The sequence below is a fragment of the Anopheles coluzzii genome, chromosome X (genome assembly GCF_943734685.1).
Source record: "Anopheles coluzzii chromosome X, AcolN3, whole genome shotgun sequence".
Lineage (NCBI taxonomy): Eukaryota > Metazoa > Arthropoda > Insecta > Diptera > Culicidae > Anopheles > Anopheles coluzzii.
Genome location: NC_064669.1, coordinates 11,396,073 through 11,415,749, shown reverse-complemented (window position 1 = coordinate 11,415,749; position 19,677 = coordinate 11,396,073). Strand labels below are relative to the sequence as shown.

General features: G+C 47.6%; 1 protein-coding gene across 3 annotated transcripts; it reads right to left on the bottom strand.

The window, feature by feature from the left end:
• Positions 1 to 1,405: 1,405 nt before the first annotated feature.
• Positions 1,406 to 12,328, bottom strand: LOC120954919 (brefeldin A-inhibited guanine nucleotide-exchange protein 3). Of its 3 annotated transcripts, none has more exons than XM_040375274.2 (8): positions 11,888 to 12,328; positions 11,499 to 11,763; positions 11,173 to 11,306; positions 10,455 to 11,095; positions 9,298 to 9,612; positions 6,957 to 8,627; positions 4,717 to 5,152; positions 1,406 to 4,641 (listed from the first exon to the last, which is right to left on the bottom strand). In XM_040375274.2, exons 2-8 carry the CDS (start codon positions 11,581 to 11,583, stop codon positions 1,618 to 1,620), a joined length of 6,306 nt encoding a protein of 2,101 aa, XP_040231208.2. In that variant the 5' UTR covers positions 11,584 to 11,763; positions 11,888 to 12,328; the 3' UTR covers positions 1,406 to 1,617. The 3 variants fall into 3 exon arrangements, with proteins under 3 accessions (XP_040231208.2, XP_040231217.2, XP_040231201.2); XM_040375283.2 differs by having other exon boundaries at positions 12,153 to 12,328; XM_040375267.2 differs by having other exon boundaries at positions 12,166 to 12,328.
• Between the last annotated feature and the right edge of the window lie 7,349 nt (positions 12,329 to 19,677).

Sequence of the window (19,677 nt, the reverse complement as noted above, 5' to 3'; positions counted from 1 at the left end):
CATACGATATAAATAAAATACATAATGAACAAACACTTTAAACGTATACTGTATGGGCCGCGCACCAGCCGCACCGAGCGCCCCTGCCGAGAGCTCCTGCTCGATCGGCCTTCGTGCACACTCTGCCTAGGCGCTCGGCACACACTAAGCCTTGCACGCTTAGTGTGTGCGACAGTGTGCGTGTACACACTGTTGTCCCCCTGGACGTTGACCGGTGGCAGCGCAACTGCCACGGCAAGTCCAGGGGTCGGCACGCACGGCTGCCCACAACATTAACCTTGTACAAAAAGTTGAAGTGGTGAAAATGCAAATTAAATTGCTCTTTTGTAAAAATCTGTAGGATGATTAAGGCCAGACACACCGAAAACCCACCGAAAAGTAAAACATGAACAGATGAAATATTCCAAATAGGCACAATTGCCTAAGCAGCTAATTTTGGCATGCCAAAGATCGCTGTTTGAATTCGCCTTTTTGCAGTAGATAAACAGCATCAAAGCTCCAAGAGATCCTTCTAAATAGCACCTAAGCAGCTTCCTTGTGCTGCATTCTAGGGGATTATAATTTTTTGTGTTTTATTTTCAATCAAGGTGTTCATAAAACAACATAAAATGTGTTGTTTTATTTGCATTTTCATTTATGAATTGTAAATGTTTATAACTTTCATAGAATTTTAAATAATTTACAAAGAAATCAAAATCACTTCTAATAGATAATCTGGCACACAAGCCACAAGACGATTGATGGTGTCAGTCGTTTACACATTGGCAAGAGCCACATTGTACCGATGTCATGCATTAAAAAGCTATAGCACAAGTGCCATAAATCCACTAAACGACCAGGAAATGGGTTCTAAACGACTCAAGCTCTCAACCCTACGACTCTAAACTCTCAAAGGAATATAAAAAGACTTCGTTTAGACCATTTTTACAGAAGCAAGTGAGATTTGAGTAATGGTCGTTGATGTTAAAACCCATTTCTTTAAACCACACGGAAATTTACAAGGTTATATATGCCATGATGAGATGCAGGTAGCGCACAAACACTTTACAAGAAAAGGACAGCAATATAATAATGAATTATAAAACGCCATCTATTGAGCAGACCAGTGAAGTTTTTTTCTATGGATGTTTGATGTTCCAGTAGTTTAAACTTAATCAGTGGCGCTTGGGAAAGATCCACCAAGTTCGGTACACCCTCTTAACAAGCCTTCAAGTTTCATCATGAACCATACCCATCAGGCTAACCAGCCGCAAGATTCCAAAGAGTGCCGTGTGCTTATTAAAAAGTGTGATAATACCACCAAGTACCGCCTTATCTCTTAATCAGTAACAAAGTACGATATGTGCACCATTTTTCATTAAAAAGCCATTTTTCGTGTAGCCGTACAAGAAGAACACCGAACAAATCCACTTGATCGAGAAATATATTTCACGACTGTATCAACATGAATTGGTAAATCCGTACAATAATATGAGCGTTATATGTATATACACAATATGTAGCAATTCCAATGATTTTTTGTTGCACTTAAGCACTTAAGTGAAGCAGCGTATCCTTGCCCCCATCCCCCCGGTAAAGTTGTAATAAATGGGCTCCCCCCCCAAATCGGTAGCTCAATTAATGCTGTGCGTCCAGCGAGAGGAACGGATTCTTTTCCTCGACGAAATGGAATGCCTCCCGGATGCGGGGCGTAAGCAGCAGCTGCAGAAACTCCGACTGCTCGCCGGGCAGAAGCTTGATCAACTCAATAGAAGCGACGATTAGCTGTCTTAAGGCGGATGTTTTATACGACACGTCCTTTTGGATGCTGAGCGCCCGCTGCTGCTCGATCTCCGGCGGTATCGTTTGCTTCTGCCGCTCGCCTTCTGTAGGATGTTCACCCTTGGTAGCGCTCCTGTGCGCCGGCGGCTGTTCCGCAGGCGGCTCCGGTTGCTGCTGGTAGACGGGCTCAAAGTCTTTCGCCGGTTCCTGGCCAGCAGCCGTTGGCCCGTTGGCAGCGGGCAGATAGTACGGCTGGTGCGGATGCGGGAGGCTTCTTCGTGCCGCCGCTGCCAAAGTTTCTCCATCGCCGGCCGCCTTTCTAGCGGTGCCGTTGCTTTGCCTCAGTGCCGCCGGCGGCTGGCCACAGTCGTCGGCCGCCTGGTCGGGATAGTGGTACAGGATAGTGCCGGGGTCGCCGCCGTGTTCGCGATGCTCCGCCGCACGCTCGAGCGGCTCGTCGGCCGCCTCCGCGTAAAGGTGCGCCTTGCGGCTGCGCTCCCGGTCGCTTTCCAGGTGCTGTATGAAGTGGTCGGCAATCATCTCCCACAAATCGCGCAGCGCGAACAGATAGTGGACGCACTTCTCGTCGCCCTTGGCCGGGTGCGGCCCGGCCGCGTACTGGTCGCAGCAGGAGCTGAGCAGATAGCGCACGTCCTCGGCGGTGAGGCTGTGGATGCGCACGTTGTTAAGGTACATGTCCACCAGCGCCATGTAGTGTATGATCCAGGAGGAGTTCATCTGCTTGTACAGGTTGGCCGCGTAGTCGATGCCGGACACCTTCTGTATCAGGAACTTCAGGCCGGGGCGGGTGTCAAACTCGACCGCCCCGATCAGGAACTGGCGCAGCGCGCGCAGCAATATCTCCTTGCTGTTTTGCCCCAGGTAGAACAGTGTTTTCGACCCGCCGGCGACACTGTGTGGAGTCGCCCCTCCCGGCGGCCCTGCCTCGGCGCCGCTGCTGTAGAAGCAGGTGTTCAGCTCGCTCGGCACGTTCGACAGCCCGCTCAGCAGGATGTTGGCGATCAGCTGTAGCAGCATTTGGCTCGCCAGCATGCCGACGATCAGATTGCGGTACGGAATGCGTATGATGTAGCAGTCGACCGCCAGCCCGTACGACGGCGGCATCCCGGTCGACAGGGAAGAGCCGCCGGCGCCACTGACGGGCGAGCTCAGTGCCGCCCCATTGCACTGCAGCGGGTAGAGCAGAAACGAGTAGGAGCGGTCTTCCTGCGGCACGGGCAGACTGCGTCCACCGAGCGCATCGCGCTGCGTGTCCATCAGGAACACCTGCTGGGCGAGCGAGTGGATGCGCTGCAGCTCCTCCGGCGTGCTGTCGCGCCGTGCCGCCACCTTCACGTTCGCGCAGTCGCCGTAGAAGCTGTTCGAGTTGCGGTTGAACGCGAAGATGAGCTGCTTGAGCGGCGCCATCGAAACCGTGCTCGCCCGATGGATGGCGGACGCGATGATTACCCACTGCTCCTCCTCGAACAGGTAGCCGGCGGAGAAGATGACGTGCTTCATGCAGGACACCCCGACCCGGGCAATCGTTTCCTGCGACTGGGCGGAGCACTCGATCAGCACCAGCAGCAGCTGCTTCAGCGCCAGTACGGCCGAGCTGGGCAGGCGCAGCGTGCCGGACGCTTTGCCACCGGGCGGCTCGTCGCCGGTGTGCGGCGTTTTGCGGTACTTTCCGTCGCTTCCTGCCGCTCTGGTGGCCGCCCGGGCGGACGAGGGCGATGGGGTCGACTGCCCGAGCAGCGACTCGCTGCCAATCACCACCCGATCGCCCAGCGTTTCGAGCGTTTGCGATTTGGCGAGAAAGTCGACCACCAGATCGGTGGTCATGCAGCAGCAGTGCTTGAAGTTCTTCTCGATCAGCACCCAGCTCTTCTGCGCCTTGTTGACGTACCGCAGCCAGTCCTGGATCATCGGTATCAGCAGATGGTTGATGCAGTAGAAGCCAAACTCGACGCCCGGGCTGATCATGAGCGTTTTGAACAGCTTGAAGATGGACTGCAGTATCGGCGACTGGTGCGCGATCGGGCAGACGATCAGCGAGTTGGTCAGCCCGTCCAGCAGCAGGAACCACACCTTGAGCACGCCGCTCGGCCGGTCGAGCTCGTCGATCTTGCGTATCGACTCCTTGTCGATGTGCAGCGACCGGTAACTGATCATGCACTGCTCGTTCGTGCTCTGCAGGTACTCCTGCCCGAAGAACGTAAAGTTTTCCATCGAGTTCGGTATGTTCGCGTCGATGATGTGCGTGTAGGTGATGCCCTTGATTTTGTACGTCGAGTGCAGGTTCGGGCACTGCGGCATGTTGTACATAAAGTCGAGGATGGAGGCGCACCGCTCGAGAAACTTGAGCGCATCGTACAGGAAGTCGCCGGAGCGCATGGTGAGCGACAGGTCGTCGGTCCCGGCGGCCGCCGCCGCCGGGTACTGGCCGTGGTCAGTCGCCGCCGCCGGCCCATTGCCCGAGATCTCCAGGTAGGACAGCAGGCACAGTATGCAGTCCAGGCCGGCGTTCGCGAACACCAGCATGTTGTCCGTTTCGAGAAACACGCGAAAGATGTCGATGATGTTGGACAGATGCACCGGGCGGTTGCGGGCAGTGCGCAGCGTGCCGAACAGCGGCCGCCAGCCGGACCGTATCTCGGTGCGATGAGCCTCCACGATCTCGTACAGGCAGGCCACGATCTGGTCCTGCACGTCGATGTCGCACGAGTCCATGCTGAGCAGATTCTCGAACGGCTTGAGCAGCGCCTCGTTGAAGTGGAAGTGCGGCAGCTCGGTCTGCTCCACCAGCAGTGCCGTGATGATGTCGTGGATGTACTCGATCGCGCGCTTCGAGATGCTTCGGTCCTTGTGACAGGCGGCCTGCGGGGTCAATGCGGGGCAAAGCAACAGTTAAAGCATTAACAGGGAAGAAGCGCGATGGCAGGATGTACTTACGTCCATCAGGTGCGGCCCAGTGATCGCCCAAACCTTGAGCACGTGCAGCAGTGGGCGAGGACCGCGGAACACCTTCAGCGTTACATCGCCCACGCGATGCAGCAGCAGCGACAGCGGCAGCGAATCATTCTTCACCTTCCAGGGCCGCCCGAGCCACCACGATTTTTTGCCCTTCTTCAGCGAGGTGCTGCGATAGAGCTGCTCTCGCGACGCCCGGCACAAACTCCTCAGGAACTGCTGCAGCGCGGGCAGGCTCAGCCGCTCGGCGGCCTCCGCGAACAGGACGTCGGCCTGGTGCGACAGTGCGCACAGCATCTTGGCCGTGTCCGTCTGCGTGAGATTGACCGCATCGTTGGCCGAGTATGCCTTCAGTATTGTGATGACATTGATGTTGGCGTTCGTGTTCGGCGCCTGCAGGAAGCTGTACACATCGACACTGTGTGAAGAAACCCCAAGGAACATTTTAAATCTTCTCATAGTTTGCACGAATGTTGTCACGATTATTGCATTAAGTCTTTCTTTTTCATTTGAATGTTTTGTATGGTCTAGTAAGACTTTTACAAAACTCACTTAAAACTGAAAGGGTCCATCTACAGAACTCTGTTAAGAGTAGTAGTTACAAACCATTTCTAGAGCTTTAAGATGTGAAGCGCAAATAATCTAACAAAAGCTACTGCTGTGGATATGTTCTTGAGACGGCAATGAAGTAATGATTATAAAGTTATAGTAAGGTTAATGGTTATAATAATGGTTATCAAAATATCAACAAGGCTGACTCATCTTCGAAAAACAAATCAACAATCATATAAATAAAAATGGACTCCATTGGCTTAAAATCAGAAGGACTTTCCTGATCACAAGTTCAGACGATTTGTAGTGCAATCTGAGTGGCTAAGAATGTTTTAAACAGCGCATAACATAAGGAAGCACTTGTGCAGACTAACAACTTTTAAGAATCTCCAAGTACAGACAGTCTCCTAGATACACGAAATACCTAATATACGCCATTTTCTACAATCGTGGATTTCTGAATTTGACGGTTCTTTGAATACGTTTTAACTGATTTGATACATTAACAGATCGTTGATACATTAAGAGCAACATGATAAAAAGGTTATATCTTCGATATCAATTAAAAATAAGAAGATCTTCTCTTCATTTGAAACCATTACTAATAATCTATGTAGGGGCCACAACATAGCCTACTGCAAACAAAACGACAAGAAAATTAAATATATTATAGCTAAAACCGCAAAATACAACTTACAGGTAAGTTAGAAATACATGGTTTCTCCACGTTTTTCGTGAATTGCGTATCTCAACTAGAGTTGTGCCTCAAGATCCAGAACGGTACGATTCATTCAATTCATCCTAAAGAACGAATGACCTACGTTCATCTAATCTCTGTTCATCAATTCTTTATAAATAAAAATGTACTGAGTTGGTTATGAAAACAACGTCCTACCCATCGAAATAAAAAACGCCTTAGTACGTCAGGTCGTTCATTTCCCCATAGAAATATGAACGTGAACCGTATTACCAGATCCTTCACAGAAAGAACGTCCTATCCGTCGAAATAAAGATGGTCCTGGTCTGCCAAATAATTTTCAAGATGTAATGAAGTAATTTTTCTTGCGAAAAAATAATTTTCATGGAAATGAACCGAATTGGCCAAGCCTAATCTCGACTACAGCTTGTATAGTATATTCCGGGTTACCTTCATCTGAGACTTAATATGCATTTAATAAGATCAGTTGATCTTGATGCCTTAGTCTCAAATAATTACAGGTTGATTAAAATCAGCCATAAAAACTTCAATTTTAGTTTTAACGGATAGTGCGGACTAAAAGCGTCTTCAGAGCGTTTTAAAGGTTTTACAACGAGGCGGTCCCGTGGTACAATCGTCAACTAGAACGACACAATAATATGTCTCCGTCATGGGTTCAACCCTACAATAGACCGTCCCCCGTAGCAACTGACTATCCGGCTGCGTGGTAATGGATTAAGTTTCGATAGCCTGTATAGGCCGGGCATGTCCGCGTAGGACGTAACGCCACATAGAAGACAACTTTAAAGACTGTTCAGCATCTTCAAAAGACATCTTAAAAGTGGCTTAGCACACAATAAAGCATTCTTTAGGCATGTTTAAATGCAAAATGCATGGAAAATGTGGCTTGGGAAGGAATGGTATAGTACTGAAACGTCGTGCCTACACTTACTTCAGGAACTCAGGTACCTACCATGTCTCATCCTCATCGACCGAGTACGGCGAAAGGTGCAGCCGGTCCGACTGTGTCTCACCCTTGCCAAACTGCTGATCGGACGACTCCTTGCACTGTCCGACGCCCGGCGCATTGCCCACGTTGGTCGCGTTGCTCTGCGAGCTGAACAGGTCGTGCTCCAGCTGGGTGACGTGCCGACAGACGGAAAAGACCGGCAGCCAACAGTCGGCACTGTGCGAGCCCAGCTCCAACCCGCCGGACAGCACCACGTCCATCGACAGTGCGTGGCTCGCCGGTATCTTGGGACCCGCGTTCTGGCACACGTTCGAGGCGATCAGGTTGATAATTTTCCCTGCCAGATGCTGCAGGCTGAGCGCGTTGCTGAGCGTCGCCGCCGCGTGCAGCCCGTCCAGGCTGAGCGCGTACAGCGTTTCGCCCGAGCCGCGCGTCTCCTTGCGCACGCGCAGCGTCTTTTTCGACAGCTTCACCAGCCGGGCGGTGGGCGACCCGTCGGCCTCGCCCAGCCCAGCGGTCAGCACCGCCACCATCGAGTCCCAGCAGCACGTCAGCAGCCGGCGGGCGATCTTGCGGGCCGCGCGCTGCTTCGCCGTCGGTTCCGTGTGCACCCGCACGACCGACTGCAGCCGCTGCCAGTCGGACAGCATCTGGGTCGGGCCGGTGCCGCCCGCATCGTGCAGCATATCGAGCAAGGCACAGTGGGTGCTGGCCGCCGGGTCTTTCGCCCGCTGGGTGGCGGTCAGCGCCTGCAGCGGGTTGCCCGCCAGTATGCACTGGTACAGCTCGCGGAGCCACGCCGCCGACAGGTACACCAGTATGCCGGAGTTCTGCACCGAGGTGACGAACTGCTGCTCGGTGAGCGGAATGGCGGCTGGCTTTGGGCCGTCCGTGTCAATGCCGCCGCCGTCATCGTCGTAGTGACCGCCGGTGACGAGCTGCAGGGCGAGCAGGAGCGCCGAGTAGGTGGCAAGATAGATGCCGTCCGCGTTGAGCGCCGTCAGTGCACCGTAGTCGCCGTCGCCGCGCGTCGCACTGTTGCGCTGGCAGACGCGCGACGCAAACTCCTGCACCGCCTCGTCAATCTCGATCGAGGTCTTGAGGCGGAGCAGCGACGGCACCAGCTCGCTGGCCAGCACGGCGGCAAACTCGCGCGCATGCTGCCGGTCGCAGTCACCGTCCGAGCGGCCGCTCGAGCCCGAATCGTCAATGTGCGCCCACAGCCAGTTGCCCTGGCTCGCCTTGGACGATACGTCGTCGCCGGACGAGTGCGTCTCGTCCTCCGGGCCCTCCGTGTCGCCTGAACCGACCGAACCGAGCTCCGGATCGATTGTGCCCTGCTCCAGTGGCCCGTCCGCATCCGATTCGGACGACGATTCGAACCCGCTCTGGCGCAGCTCGGCCACCGCATCCCGATACGGCGGCGGCAAACGCGTCATCGATTGATAGGTGAGGGGCCCGGTGTAGTCCGCATCGGCCAGTGCCGCGTACCGTTCGTTCACCAGCTCGGCAATGCGATCGCCGATCAGCGACTCGTCGTAGCTGCCGGACGAGAGCACCTGCAGACTCTCGAGCAGTGCGACCACACACTCCACACTGGAGCTTAGCGCACCGTACACAGAGGCACTGCCGTGATGCCAGGCTGCAGCGCACTCTTCCATCGCGTCTATCACCCTGATTGGAAAGAAGCGAAAACCAGAACCAACGACCATTAGATTATGTGGTTTATTCTATTAACATCACCAACAGGGAGCTGAAAGAAGTAGTGTTGGGTTTCATGAATCTTTCCTTGAGATGCATTCATATGAATCTTAAGCGATGAGTTATTTGAATCTCGAATCGAATCTCCAAAGATTCATGAATCTCTAAAAATTCATAAATCTCCAAGGTATCATAAACATACTATATAAAGATTTACGAATCTTCAAAGATTTCTGAATCAAGAAAGATTTACTTGACGGTACTTGCCAAGAAGTCTGGCAAGCCCTGAATTGGCTTGGTAGTTGTTGCGAAGAAGAACAAGAATAAGCAGAAGCTCTAGGTTCATGAAAATTAGGTGATTTATGAATTCACTGAGATTTATGAATCATTAGAAGTTCGTGAATCTTTAGAGATTTATGAATCTATTGAGACCGATGAATCTTTCAGATTTTCAAATATATCCAACCAAGCTTCAGATTCATTGAATCATTTCAAAGATCCATTCGGATAAATCTTTCCAACCGCTATAAAAATTCATTGAATTATTTCAAAGATTCATTCAGATTCATGAATCTGAATGAGATTTACCCAACACTAGCAAGAACAAGGAAGGTCTAAGGATGTCTGAAGATGCTATACATACAATCGGAAGAGTGCCATATCGTCGCTACTGCTCTGCGTCTTGTCCGGATAGAGGATGATGGCTAGATCGATCAGTCGCTCCGGTGACTTGAAGATCTCGCGCGCATAGCGTAGCGGTTCCGCCCGGTTGCTCGGCACCGGCAGCAGCAGCATACGATGAAACAGTGCCTCCAGCATCGGCCGAAGACTGCCCTGAGCGCCCGCTATTCGCAGCAGCTGGATGCTCGTCAGATAGATACAGCGAGCCTGCGGCCCATCCAGCCCAGGGCGCGTAAAGAACCCACGGTTTTCGCTCTCGATCAGATGTATTGCATCGCTGAAATAAGAGTTTATTGTATTGTCAGCAACTAATTAAAAAAAAACTGAAAAAAATGAAGACATGACAGTGGCGGGTATAGCATGTCGGGGGCTCTAAGCGGTAAAAAGAGTTGCGGCTCCCTGTACGTGGTGTACAAGAAGAAGTTTAGCTTAGGGTTCTCCGGGTCACGGGGCCCTAACGTCCATCGTTCACGGTAGTGGCCGAATGAAAAAATGAAGTTTTCATCAGAATTGATTCCGGCTAGCTCCGATTTTTTTCTTGAATAAATTCCGGATAGTAGGTCCGGAATCAGAGTTGGCTCCAGAATCGAAGTCGCCTCCGGAAATTTAATTTTCTAATGAATTGGAGCCGGCTCCGAAATCAGACAAAATAGCCACAAATAATTTTCCGCAAATTTTCTTATAGGCTATTAACCTTCATGAAGATTCGGGGACTAATTTCGCTTCTGAAACTTCAATTTCAGAACTGATTCTGATAACGGAGCCAATTCCAATTTATGAGCCAATTCTGATTCTGAAGCTGATTGCAATTCCTCAATCGTCGATCCCAATTAAGGAACCTATTCTGATTCTAGAATCGAAAACGATTCCAGAATCGGAATCAATTGCAGAATCGGAATTGGACCTAGAATTGATTCCGAACAAGGAATTAGAATCGGATAGATCCTATTCCGAGCTCTCACCACTAGTCCACAGGGTCCTACTCGAGTCCTGAGTCCCTCACCGGCAGTACTCTACCAACTGTTACATGCTGAACTAACGATCCACCGAACCCCTTGGAGCCCCTGAGTTCGCCCACCGCTCAACCCGCCACTGACCACCTGCAACGGGCTTGCTTACCGGTACGTAAACTTCTTGTCCTTGTTGACCCGCCCGGGCGAACCCATCGTAGCGGCCAGCGTGGGGCAAAACTTTTGCCACAGAAACGCGGTAAAGTGCGGGTTCGCGTGCACGTCCGACGGCAGCGACACCACCAGCGTCAGTATGCACTCCATCAGATACAGCGAGCTGTTCGGGGTGCCGCCGTCGCCCGCCTTCGTGCTGCCGGTCGCCGGCTCGACCAGCCGGCTGCACAGCCACTGCATCACCGGTATCACCTCGTTGTAGACGGCGGCCGCCATGCCGAGGCTGATGATGCCGGTCGGATCCAGCCGCACAATCTCCTCCGCCTCGTCCTTCAGGAACGCGCAGAACGTGCGCAAGCACTGGCTGCCGGCGGCCAGCGAGGCCGCCTTGACGGCGCGCGACCCGTTCTCCCAGCATTCGCCGCACTTGGACAGCATCTCGATCAGCAGCCGCCCGTTCAGGGTGCAGGTCTGCGAGCAGGCCATCGCCAGTATCAGGCGCAGCACGTTCACGACGGTGTCCTCGTTCGCGATACTCGAGAGGCTGGAGGTGGCGCGGAGCAGCTGCGCCGGCAGCCACAGCGAATCGTCCTCCGGCTCCAGCCCGGTGAAGAACCGCTCGTCCCGTATAATGCGCTACAATATGGTACAGACACGAAAGAGGGTGTGACGTTTCCGACAAAGCTCGCAAACTCGCTACAGGGTCCACTTACATGCAGCCCGTTCAGCCCGTAGGTAATGAATTTGGGCCGCTTCGTCTCCAGTGCCATCTGCAGGGCGGTAAAGCAGACGGAGCGCAGCTCGTAGGACGGATCCCGGTGCATACCATGCTGGCGGGAGAGTTTCTCTGTAAAACAAAATAAAACAAACAAACAAAAAAGTGCATACAAATAGCATGTGGAGGAGCAGGGGCGGGCCCAAGCGGGTGGTTTTTTTTTTTTGCGCCCCGTGGTCGGTGGCGGCTCAATATCGATTGTGTGGCGTGCTCTGCATTGCAGCGCGTGACGCCATTGCAATATGCTAGGCGCATCGTACCCACCGTGTGCGATTTGTGCGGCTTGTTTCAGATTTTGCAGCTTGCTGCCCGTCGCCTCCTTCACTATCGACATTAGCAATTCCTCCATGCTGCCCGACACTACACACCAGCGGGCAGGTGTAAAGGCGAGACGTTTGCAGCAGACGGGTTTTGGTGCTGCTAGTTAACACCTGGGACCGATGCCATTTACACACCACCGCAGGCCACTGGTCGCTAGCTATCGATGACGAATCACACTAATGCTGAACGATAGGATGCAATGGATGAGCTAAACAGCGAAGGGAGGGAAAGCGCAATCGGGACGGGAAATGTACAATATGTTGATAGCTTGACCGAATGTACGGCACAGCTGCGAACACTACTGACACCGAATTGTACCAAAAAAAAACAACCTTTTTCCCCTGCTCACTACTTCGTACGTTGAATGGTGTATGATTGTTGCTTTTTGAACCAAAAAGTGCTCCAGCTCCTTTAGTTCCTACTTTGCAGGATCAACTCTTTTTTTTTTGCATACGCCTCCCACGAGACATGTCATGTGTTGTGCTAGTTCCTCTAAACTGTATCTGTACAACAACCAAAAAAAAAGTGCATCTACCAAAAGTCCTGCGTGCTTTGTACGACCCTTACGGCACTACACTATTCAACACATTCGTTTACCGTAAAGGCTCACCGATTAGCTTCTGAGTTGCCTTTTTGCTTCTGCTACTGCTATGCTACAAAAAAGGGCGCACCAAAAAAAAAAACACCCGTGGTTTTGTGCGTTTTTGCATCACGCGTACACAAAACTACAATATGTAAACGGTCTCGCTGGGGGTTTTCGCTGCTGAGGGGCACGGGTCGCGCATCGCGCATGTCCCTAACAAAGATGCAAGGTAAAATCGATTCGTTCAACTGTCAGCGAGCATTACATTCTTTTTTTTTACCGGTGTAGAAATTGGTGGAATTGATGGCCGAATCGGGACCATTTTATTCTGACCACTATTATTCGTTTTACACATATGTTTTACATCCTTCTTGATGACACTTTCTGGTTGCTAAAAGATTGCTGCTCTAGTGTACGGCACGCTCGAACGGCTGTTACTTGCTGGTGCCATATTTTTAGGTTTTCGTTTGACAATACCGTTTTGCTATTTTATACCAGCCGCACCGGCATTAGCACAGAGCTTTAAATTGAAATTGGCTGTTGGGCTCAAACGGTAAGCCTGTTCCATAGCAACGCATGTTGCTTTGTTTCGTCTAAACATGCAGTGATGCGATAGAACATTGCGAACAAATAAGTGCAAACTGTTGTAGACAACCCAAAAATAATTGGATTAAGAGCAATGGTCCTGCTGCAAGAACCCTGCAATCATTTTCAACGTTGTTTAAAGGCAAATAACGGCATTGAGAGCAGTGGCAAGTTTGAAGATATGCGTGATGAGCGGCCCGCAGTTTTGAAAACTTGTATCCCCAATGATTGTAGGTCCACCGTTTATTTTAGTGGGCTCCGTCTACAAATGAGAGCTCGTGACCAGTACGACCACCGAAGCCAACGTTAGGCCGAATTCTACGACACCTCAAATTCTATGAATTCTTCCCTCGAACAGAAACCAACCCTTGTTGGTCATGTTTGAGAGGTCGTCAGCTAGTGAGGGAAGCTCCCACTCGTGTTGAACAAGAAAATAGTGAAACTCATTACCAGAAATGTAACAACTTACACAAAGACGATGCATAAGTGATATCGGTAGAATTTGATTGATAATGTGGGCTCCCAGCTTTCTTAATCCCCTGGACTTTTCGGTACTGTAAGTACATTATGGCAATTACTATTTACCAGTTCTACGCCCTACACACATTGCTATTGCAAAAATCCATCCCACTACTGTGCAATTTCCGTGACTTTGCTATCGCCTTCCACCACATTTTACCCGAATGCCAAGAATCCACCGTGGAACGCCTGCCAACTAGACAGCAACATCTTCTTCTTCTTTGGCTCAGCAACCATTGTCAGACAAGGCCTTCCTGTATCCACTTGTGGGCTTAGCTTTCAGTGGTCAATGGATAAACCATCATAGCAGGTCAGTCGGGCGTATGTGGGTACTGTCCATTTGGGGATTATACCCATGACGGGCATGTTGTAAAGTCCTACGAATTGACGACTGTACCACGAGACCGGCTGACACTAACATCGGCACTGTTACTTTAGCCAGACATCGATTTCCAGTGAAAACATTTAGAATTTCTTACGATCACTAACTTCTACATAAGAAACTATCACTAGCTTTATATGTAAACTAGACAATAAATGTAATTCAAATCAATTCAATGAATTATAATAACCGAGAACACACAGGATGAAGTAACTTTAAGCATGAAACGGCTTTCAAAGAAGAATGTTAGATATTAGATTTAAATTTATAATTATACGAGGTGAATGAGGCCAATAGGCATACATTTTCTTTCAAAAAAAATATAGTTAAAAGAACACCAGTTCATTTCACTCATAATGTCGATAATGATGTGTTGAACAAGGTGTAAAAGTGGACATTCAGGTTGTAAAATAACTACCTCGAAATAAACACGTTGATCCATGGCCTGATAACTTTTTCTTTTTGTCAGTATGTGAAGTAGGGAAGCCCGCAGTTTCTACATATTTCTATTGGCCACGGGTCTCCCAATCGTTCTCAAGACTCCAACTGACCATGGATCTACACACCCTACAATCTGATTGCGTCTCAGGAATCTATTTCAACCTACTGAATCAGTGCTGCAAAATGTCATGAATATCACGCGATGATATTTTTCTGGCTGTGAACAGTGCTGAAAAATGCCACTATTTCAATCATCAACACTCATGACTGAAACGAAGCTCAAATCAGATCACGTACACAACTGAGATGATCAGTGACTATACTCAAACAGTTGAAGAATCAATCACATGCTTGGTGACATTTAGTTTAGCACCCAACTTTTGATCACTCACTTGGTCACGACATTGTTGTCGGCGATAATCGCGACATTCTTGGAATATACTTGGCGCGTAGGCTCTAGCAACAAAATGAGCATGCTTTCTCCCTCTATCTGTTTTGATTATCTGTCGGGACAAGCAGAGCGAGAAAACATGCTCATTTTGTTTCTTGGAACCACTCGCACGCAATGCATATCTCCCGTGACCATCGCGATGATCACCGACTGAAAATGTCGCGACCATGTGATTGAACACGAGTTATTTGCACACAATGTCACCAAGCATGCGATGGTCGCACCAACTGTTTGAGGCTCGCCTCTGATCTTCGCAGTGGAGCTCGTGACGCTGAGATGATTTAGTTTCAGCCAGAATTTTTCATGACTATGTCAGTGACATTTTGCAAAATTGATCACAGCAAAAAAAAAAGTCGTGATATAGTGACTGACCAAGCGATGGTCGCAAACATGTCATGAGCATGTATTAGTCACACCAATCGTTATGAGTATCACCTCTGATTATCACAATTGAGTACGTGACGCTGATATGGATTTTGTTTCAGTCAGATTTTTTTACGACATTGATAGTGACATTTTGCAGCACTGCTACTGATTGTGGAACCCTGAGTATGGGTGTTATGGTATGAGTGTAGGCAGCAATCGGAGTAAGGGAGTCAGTCGGTGGTTGAGCGCAGAATAAAGAGGGTGATTGATGATTGTAAACTGGATATCAACGTGTAGAGTTTATTGACTGGGAAATATAGGATATCACACTGATGCTAAAATATATAAAGGACTTACAATCCTGAGAGCCTCTGGCGGCAGCGTTCAATTTTATTTCGTGATAAATAAAGCACTGCAAACCAAGCCCACTAATGGTAAAGACAGGCCTTGCCCGACCCTTGGCACTGTCGTCAACTAGCCCGACTTTACAACATGTCCGTCGTGGGTTCAAGCCTCGTATTGGACCCGTCCCCTCGTAGACCCAATTGACTATGGGGCTGCGTGGTACTAAATCACTATACCAATTGAGCTAAAATTCCTTCGAAACAGATCCAGGTAAAGTGTGAAAAAGGCATAAAATCAGGCACTTTTTCTATACCGTTATGGATTTGGTGTCAGTTCCAGGATCAGAATGGGCTTAGTATCGGTTCAAGGACCACTATGGGTTCGTAATCGATTCAAGAATCGGTAGGGATACGTAATCGATTCAAGAATCAGCATGGGCTCGTGATCAGTTCCAAGATTTATATCGATTCAGCACATGTTTCAAGACAGCTATGAGTTCTTGATCGGTTCGTGGACTAGTATGGGTTCAATATCAGTTCCAGGATAGGTATGGCTTTGTGGTCAGTTCAAGGACCGATATGGGTGTATTATAGTGGTGGGAGCTCGGAATCGAACCTATACGATTCCGATTCCGTGTTCGAATTCAATTCCAGAGCCGAATCCACTCTGGAATAGAAATCGACCTGGGAATCGCCACTTGCTCCGGAAACGGAATCAGAATTGACTCCAGAGTTGAAATAAGCTCCGGAAAGAGAATCAGTTCTTGAATTGCAATAGGAAATTTCAGAAGCGAAATTAGTCCGGGAAACTCCATGAGAATGTATCGTTTACAATTAAATTAGGATTCTTTATGTCTTCAATTTATAGCATCATTAGATTGTCCCCGAGATACACTGCTAATGGGGACCGAAAACAGCCGCAAAATACCGCATATCTCGAATCTCCGCGCATGTTGAATATCGGAATTTTCAGCCCAAATGACACTAATATTCGTGTATTTTTGCAAGTAGGTGGTGGTTTTAGCCACTTGATTAATTGATATAATTCTGACTGAATATAGCAATAACCAATCTTTTGAAATGGTTTTTAACTTAAGATCAAAGGGAAATTATTTGGCGTATGAAAATTGATGTGTCCGATCAGTACAATTTGCTCAAACAACTGTCAAATTTAGAAAACCAAGTATAAAAGTTACCGGGTATCCCAGGGATTACAGGTTTATTACGTAGAAAAAATTGTAAACAGTCAAGAGAGAGTAACGACTAACGATAAATAGCGGCGCATTCAAAATATGAATCGGGATACTCGTAGAGAGAGTGAGATAGCGAGAGGAGATACATCTGTTCGCAAGGTGGTTCGCAATGGTTATCCGGAGGTGCTTCACAGCAAGGTGTATGGATATTAGGAGGTGAAGTGCTTCACCCAGTCAGACAGCCTTCTGTTAATTTACCCATTCGAGCAGTTTTGTGTCTGTCAGGCTGGAAATAGACGAATCGAGATCGTCGCGGTACCGCGAAAATCGCATATGACTTGAGCTGTCAATTCTGTTATAAAATCTGACAGATAGGCGAGATAATCGCGGTTCGTGTATGGAACCATCCGAGATCTGGTGACGATTGAATGTGCCAAGAAGAAATAATGTTTATCAATTTTCGAATCAAATTGGCTATTTCACATAGTTTATGCAAAATAAAATACAAAACTCTTTTCCCTACACGTTTTTTCAAACGAATTCACCAGAAAAAGTGAAAACAATCGGTTCGCGCTACCGCGAAAATCTCAGGAATACCGAAGTTGGGTATCTCATCTCATCATCTGCGAAACAGCAGGCGCGATTGGAGGCGCGGAAGATTTGACAGCCTAACTGTTCTACCACTGTTATAAACAAGGCGCGAATTTCGCGGTACCGCGATGATCTCGGTTCGTCTATTTCCAGCCTTAAAAAAATATCGAAGATCACGAGAAAAACAAAAACAACTAGGCCTTCCTGTACCACTAATGGGCTTACCTTTCAGTGACTTATTGATTCCAGGATAGTCAGTCAATAGTACTAAATTACCAGTAATTTAAATATGATTTAAAGTTAGCCGACGTTTACCCAAATAGCCAGAATTGCTTAAGCAGCTCATTTTGGCACGCTAAAGATCGCTGCTCTAATTCGCCTTTTGCAGTAGATAAACAGCATCAAAGTTCTATGTGGGTCTTTCAAACAGCGCCTAAGCAGCTTCCTTATGCCACGATGCCAGGGATTATTTTTCTTTGTGTTATATTTTCAAGCAAGCGTCATCGATGAAATAAACAACAAGATTTGTTTCGTTTAATCACATATGTATATTTTTAAATCTTTTGTATTGATGAATTACACAAAATTTTACACAATTTACTGATAATTCACAATCACTTCGCTCAATATTCATTCTTCAATTAACGAATCTAACTTGTGCAGCAGCAATGAGATTATTGCCGGCGTCCGTCTTTGACACTTTGACAAGAGCCACGTTGTACCGATGTCATGCATTAAAAAGCTATAAAGTTCCACCAAGTTCAGTACCCTTTCTTACCCTACCAGCATTAAACGGCTTTGAAGGCATTCAGAAGGCATTTAAGGCCTTAGTCGCCTTAGAAGGCGAATAAAGATTTCAACCGAAACTTTCACGGCTGTAACGGGTTCTCTTCGAAATCTTTCAACTTTTTGATTCAAGGAGAACAGATAGCTTGCCGCCATCTTAGCTTGTTTATATACTGAATTTGCACCTGTACTAATGTAGCTGCCAAATAGAGCAGTGACAACGCTTTTGGTTCCGAACCGAGAAAGCGTGTGTTCAAATCCTGATTTTTATGATCTTTTTTCTGCGTTAATTTCTTTTTAAATTAATTTTTTCTTACTATAATTACTTTAAACAAAATTTATGTGAAGCGAAATTAAAATAATACCTTTTTAAAAAACATAATAATTACACTATGTTCACCGTTCATTATCAGGATGGGAGAAATATGTATCTCATTTTTCCTTTTATTAGAGTTATCGAAATGAGTTTGATATATTAACACCTTTCAATGAGTTGGTCTTTAACAACCGAATAATGTAGACCATCTTTAATAAAGTGAAATAGCTCAGAGTTTAACGCAAGAGAACATAACACGTAAATCGTGCTATCGAATCTCACGTTCATATCTGGGAACACTACAACAGTGCAGTGTTGAAGACGCTTGTAAGGTTTTCTTTTGACAGTTGCAATTTCAAATTTCAAATTAAAAGCGAAATTTTTCATTGACATATTTCAAAGGCATTTAATTAGTGCTAAATGCACTGCTGATCGCCTTCAATTCGCCGGCGAATACAAGGCGATTAGAAGGCATTTAACGGAAATTTGCGGGTAGGGTAACAAGCCTTCCAAGTTCCATTATGAACCCTACACATAGTGCTAATCAGCCGCAAAGTTCCAAAGAGTACCATGTGCCTGTTAAAAAGCTCCATAGTTCCGCAAAGTACCGTCTATCTCTTAATCAGCCACAAAGTACGACATCGGAACGATTTTTCGTTAAACAGCCCTAAATCAGCTATAAAGCACGAGCTGGCTACCCAATTGACATTTTCGAGCACGAATAATCGGGAATTCGAGCAAATTCCCTTAAACTGGAGCCTTAAACTTCCCTTAAACTGCACCAGTTTAAGGGAATTTAGAAAAAGGCCTTCAAAATCAACTGTGATGCGGCTTTTTCGTTGTTTTCTTTTAGATTCGCTCGGAAATGATGTTTCCTATCATTATAGTTGATCATGTAGCTATTTTATACATATATAATATCGATTTTTTATAAAATAACATCACACAAAATTTGCTTTTGTTTTTCATAAAAAATCAAAGCTACGAATGTAAAATGAGCTCGACGGCATCGTCAATCGATAGTAAAAAGTCTAATTTACGAACTCACCAAATCTTAGCGCTTTCAACTCACTCGATCACACACAAATCTACAAATTCAGGCGTATCGAGTACTAATCAAGCAGATATGGGAAAACAATATCGAGCAAATGTCACTTGGGTATTAGGGTTATGAGCCCATTCGAGCAGATTTGACTCATTACCCTTCTCCTTTTTAGTTTGTTTTGTTTTACCTCTTGAAAATAAAGTAATACAGTATGTTTTTAATTACAATGATTTTATTTCATCATATTTGTTTAAATATTCCTTGTTTTTCCTAGCATACCACAACATCTCGAAATCTACCCAAAATATATTAACTTCGTTGACCGAGCTCGTACTCGAATGAAAACCCCTCGCTTTTTTGCATAGCCGCTTGAGCTCACAAAACCGCTCGAAACTGCTTGACGGGCACAGCGCCAAACTATCGCCCACCTCTAGTAATACACCTTGGTCGGAGCACGGAATCGGTTGTGCAATGTGAACGACTTGTTCATTGGGCAGAGCACCTAATGTTTATAGGAAAA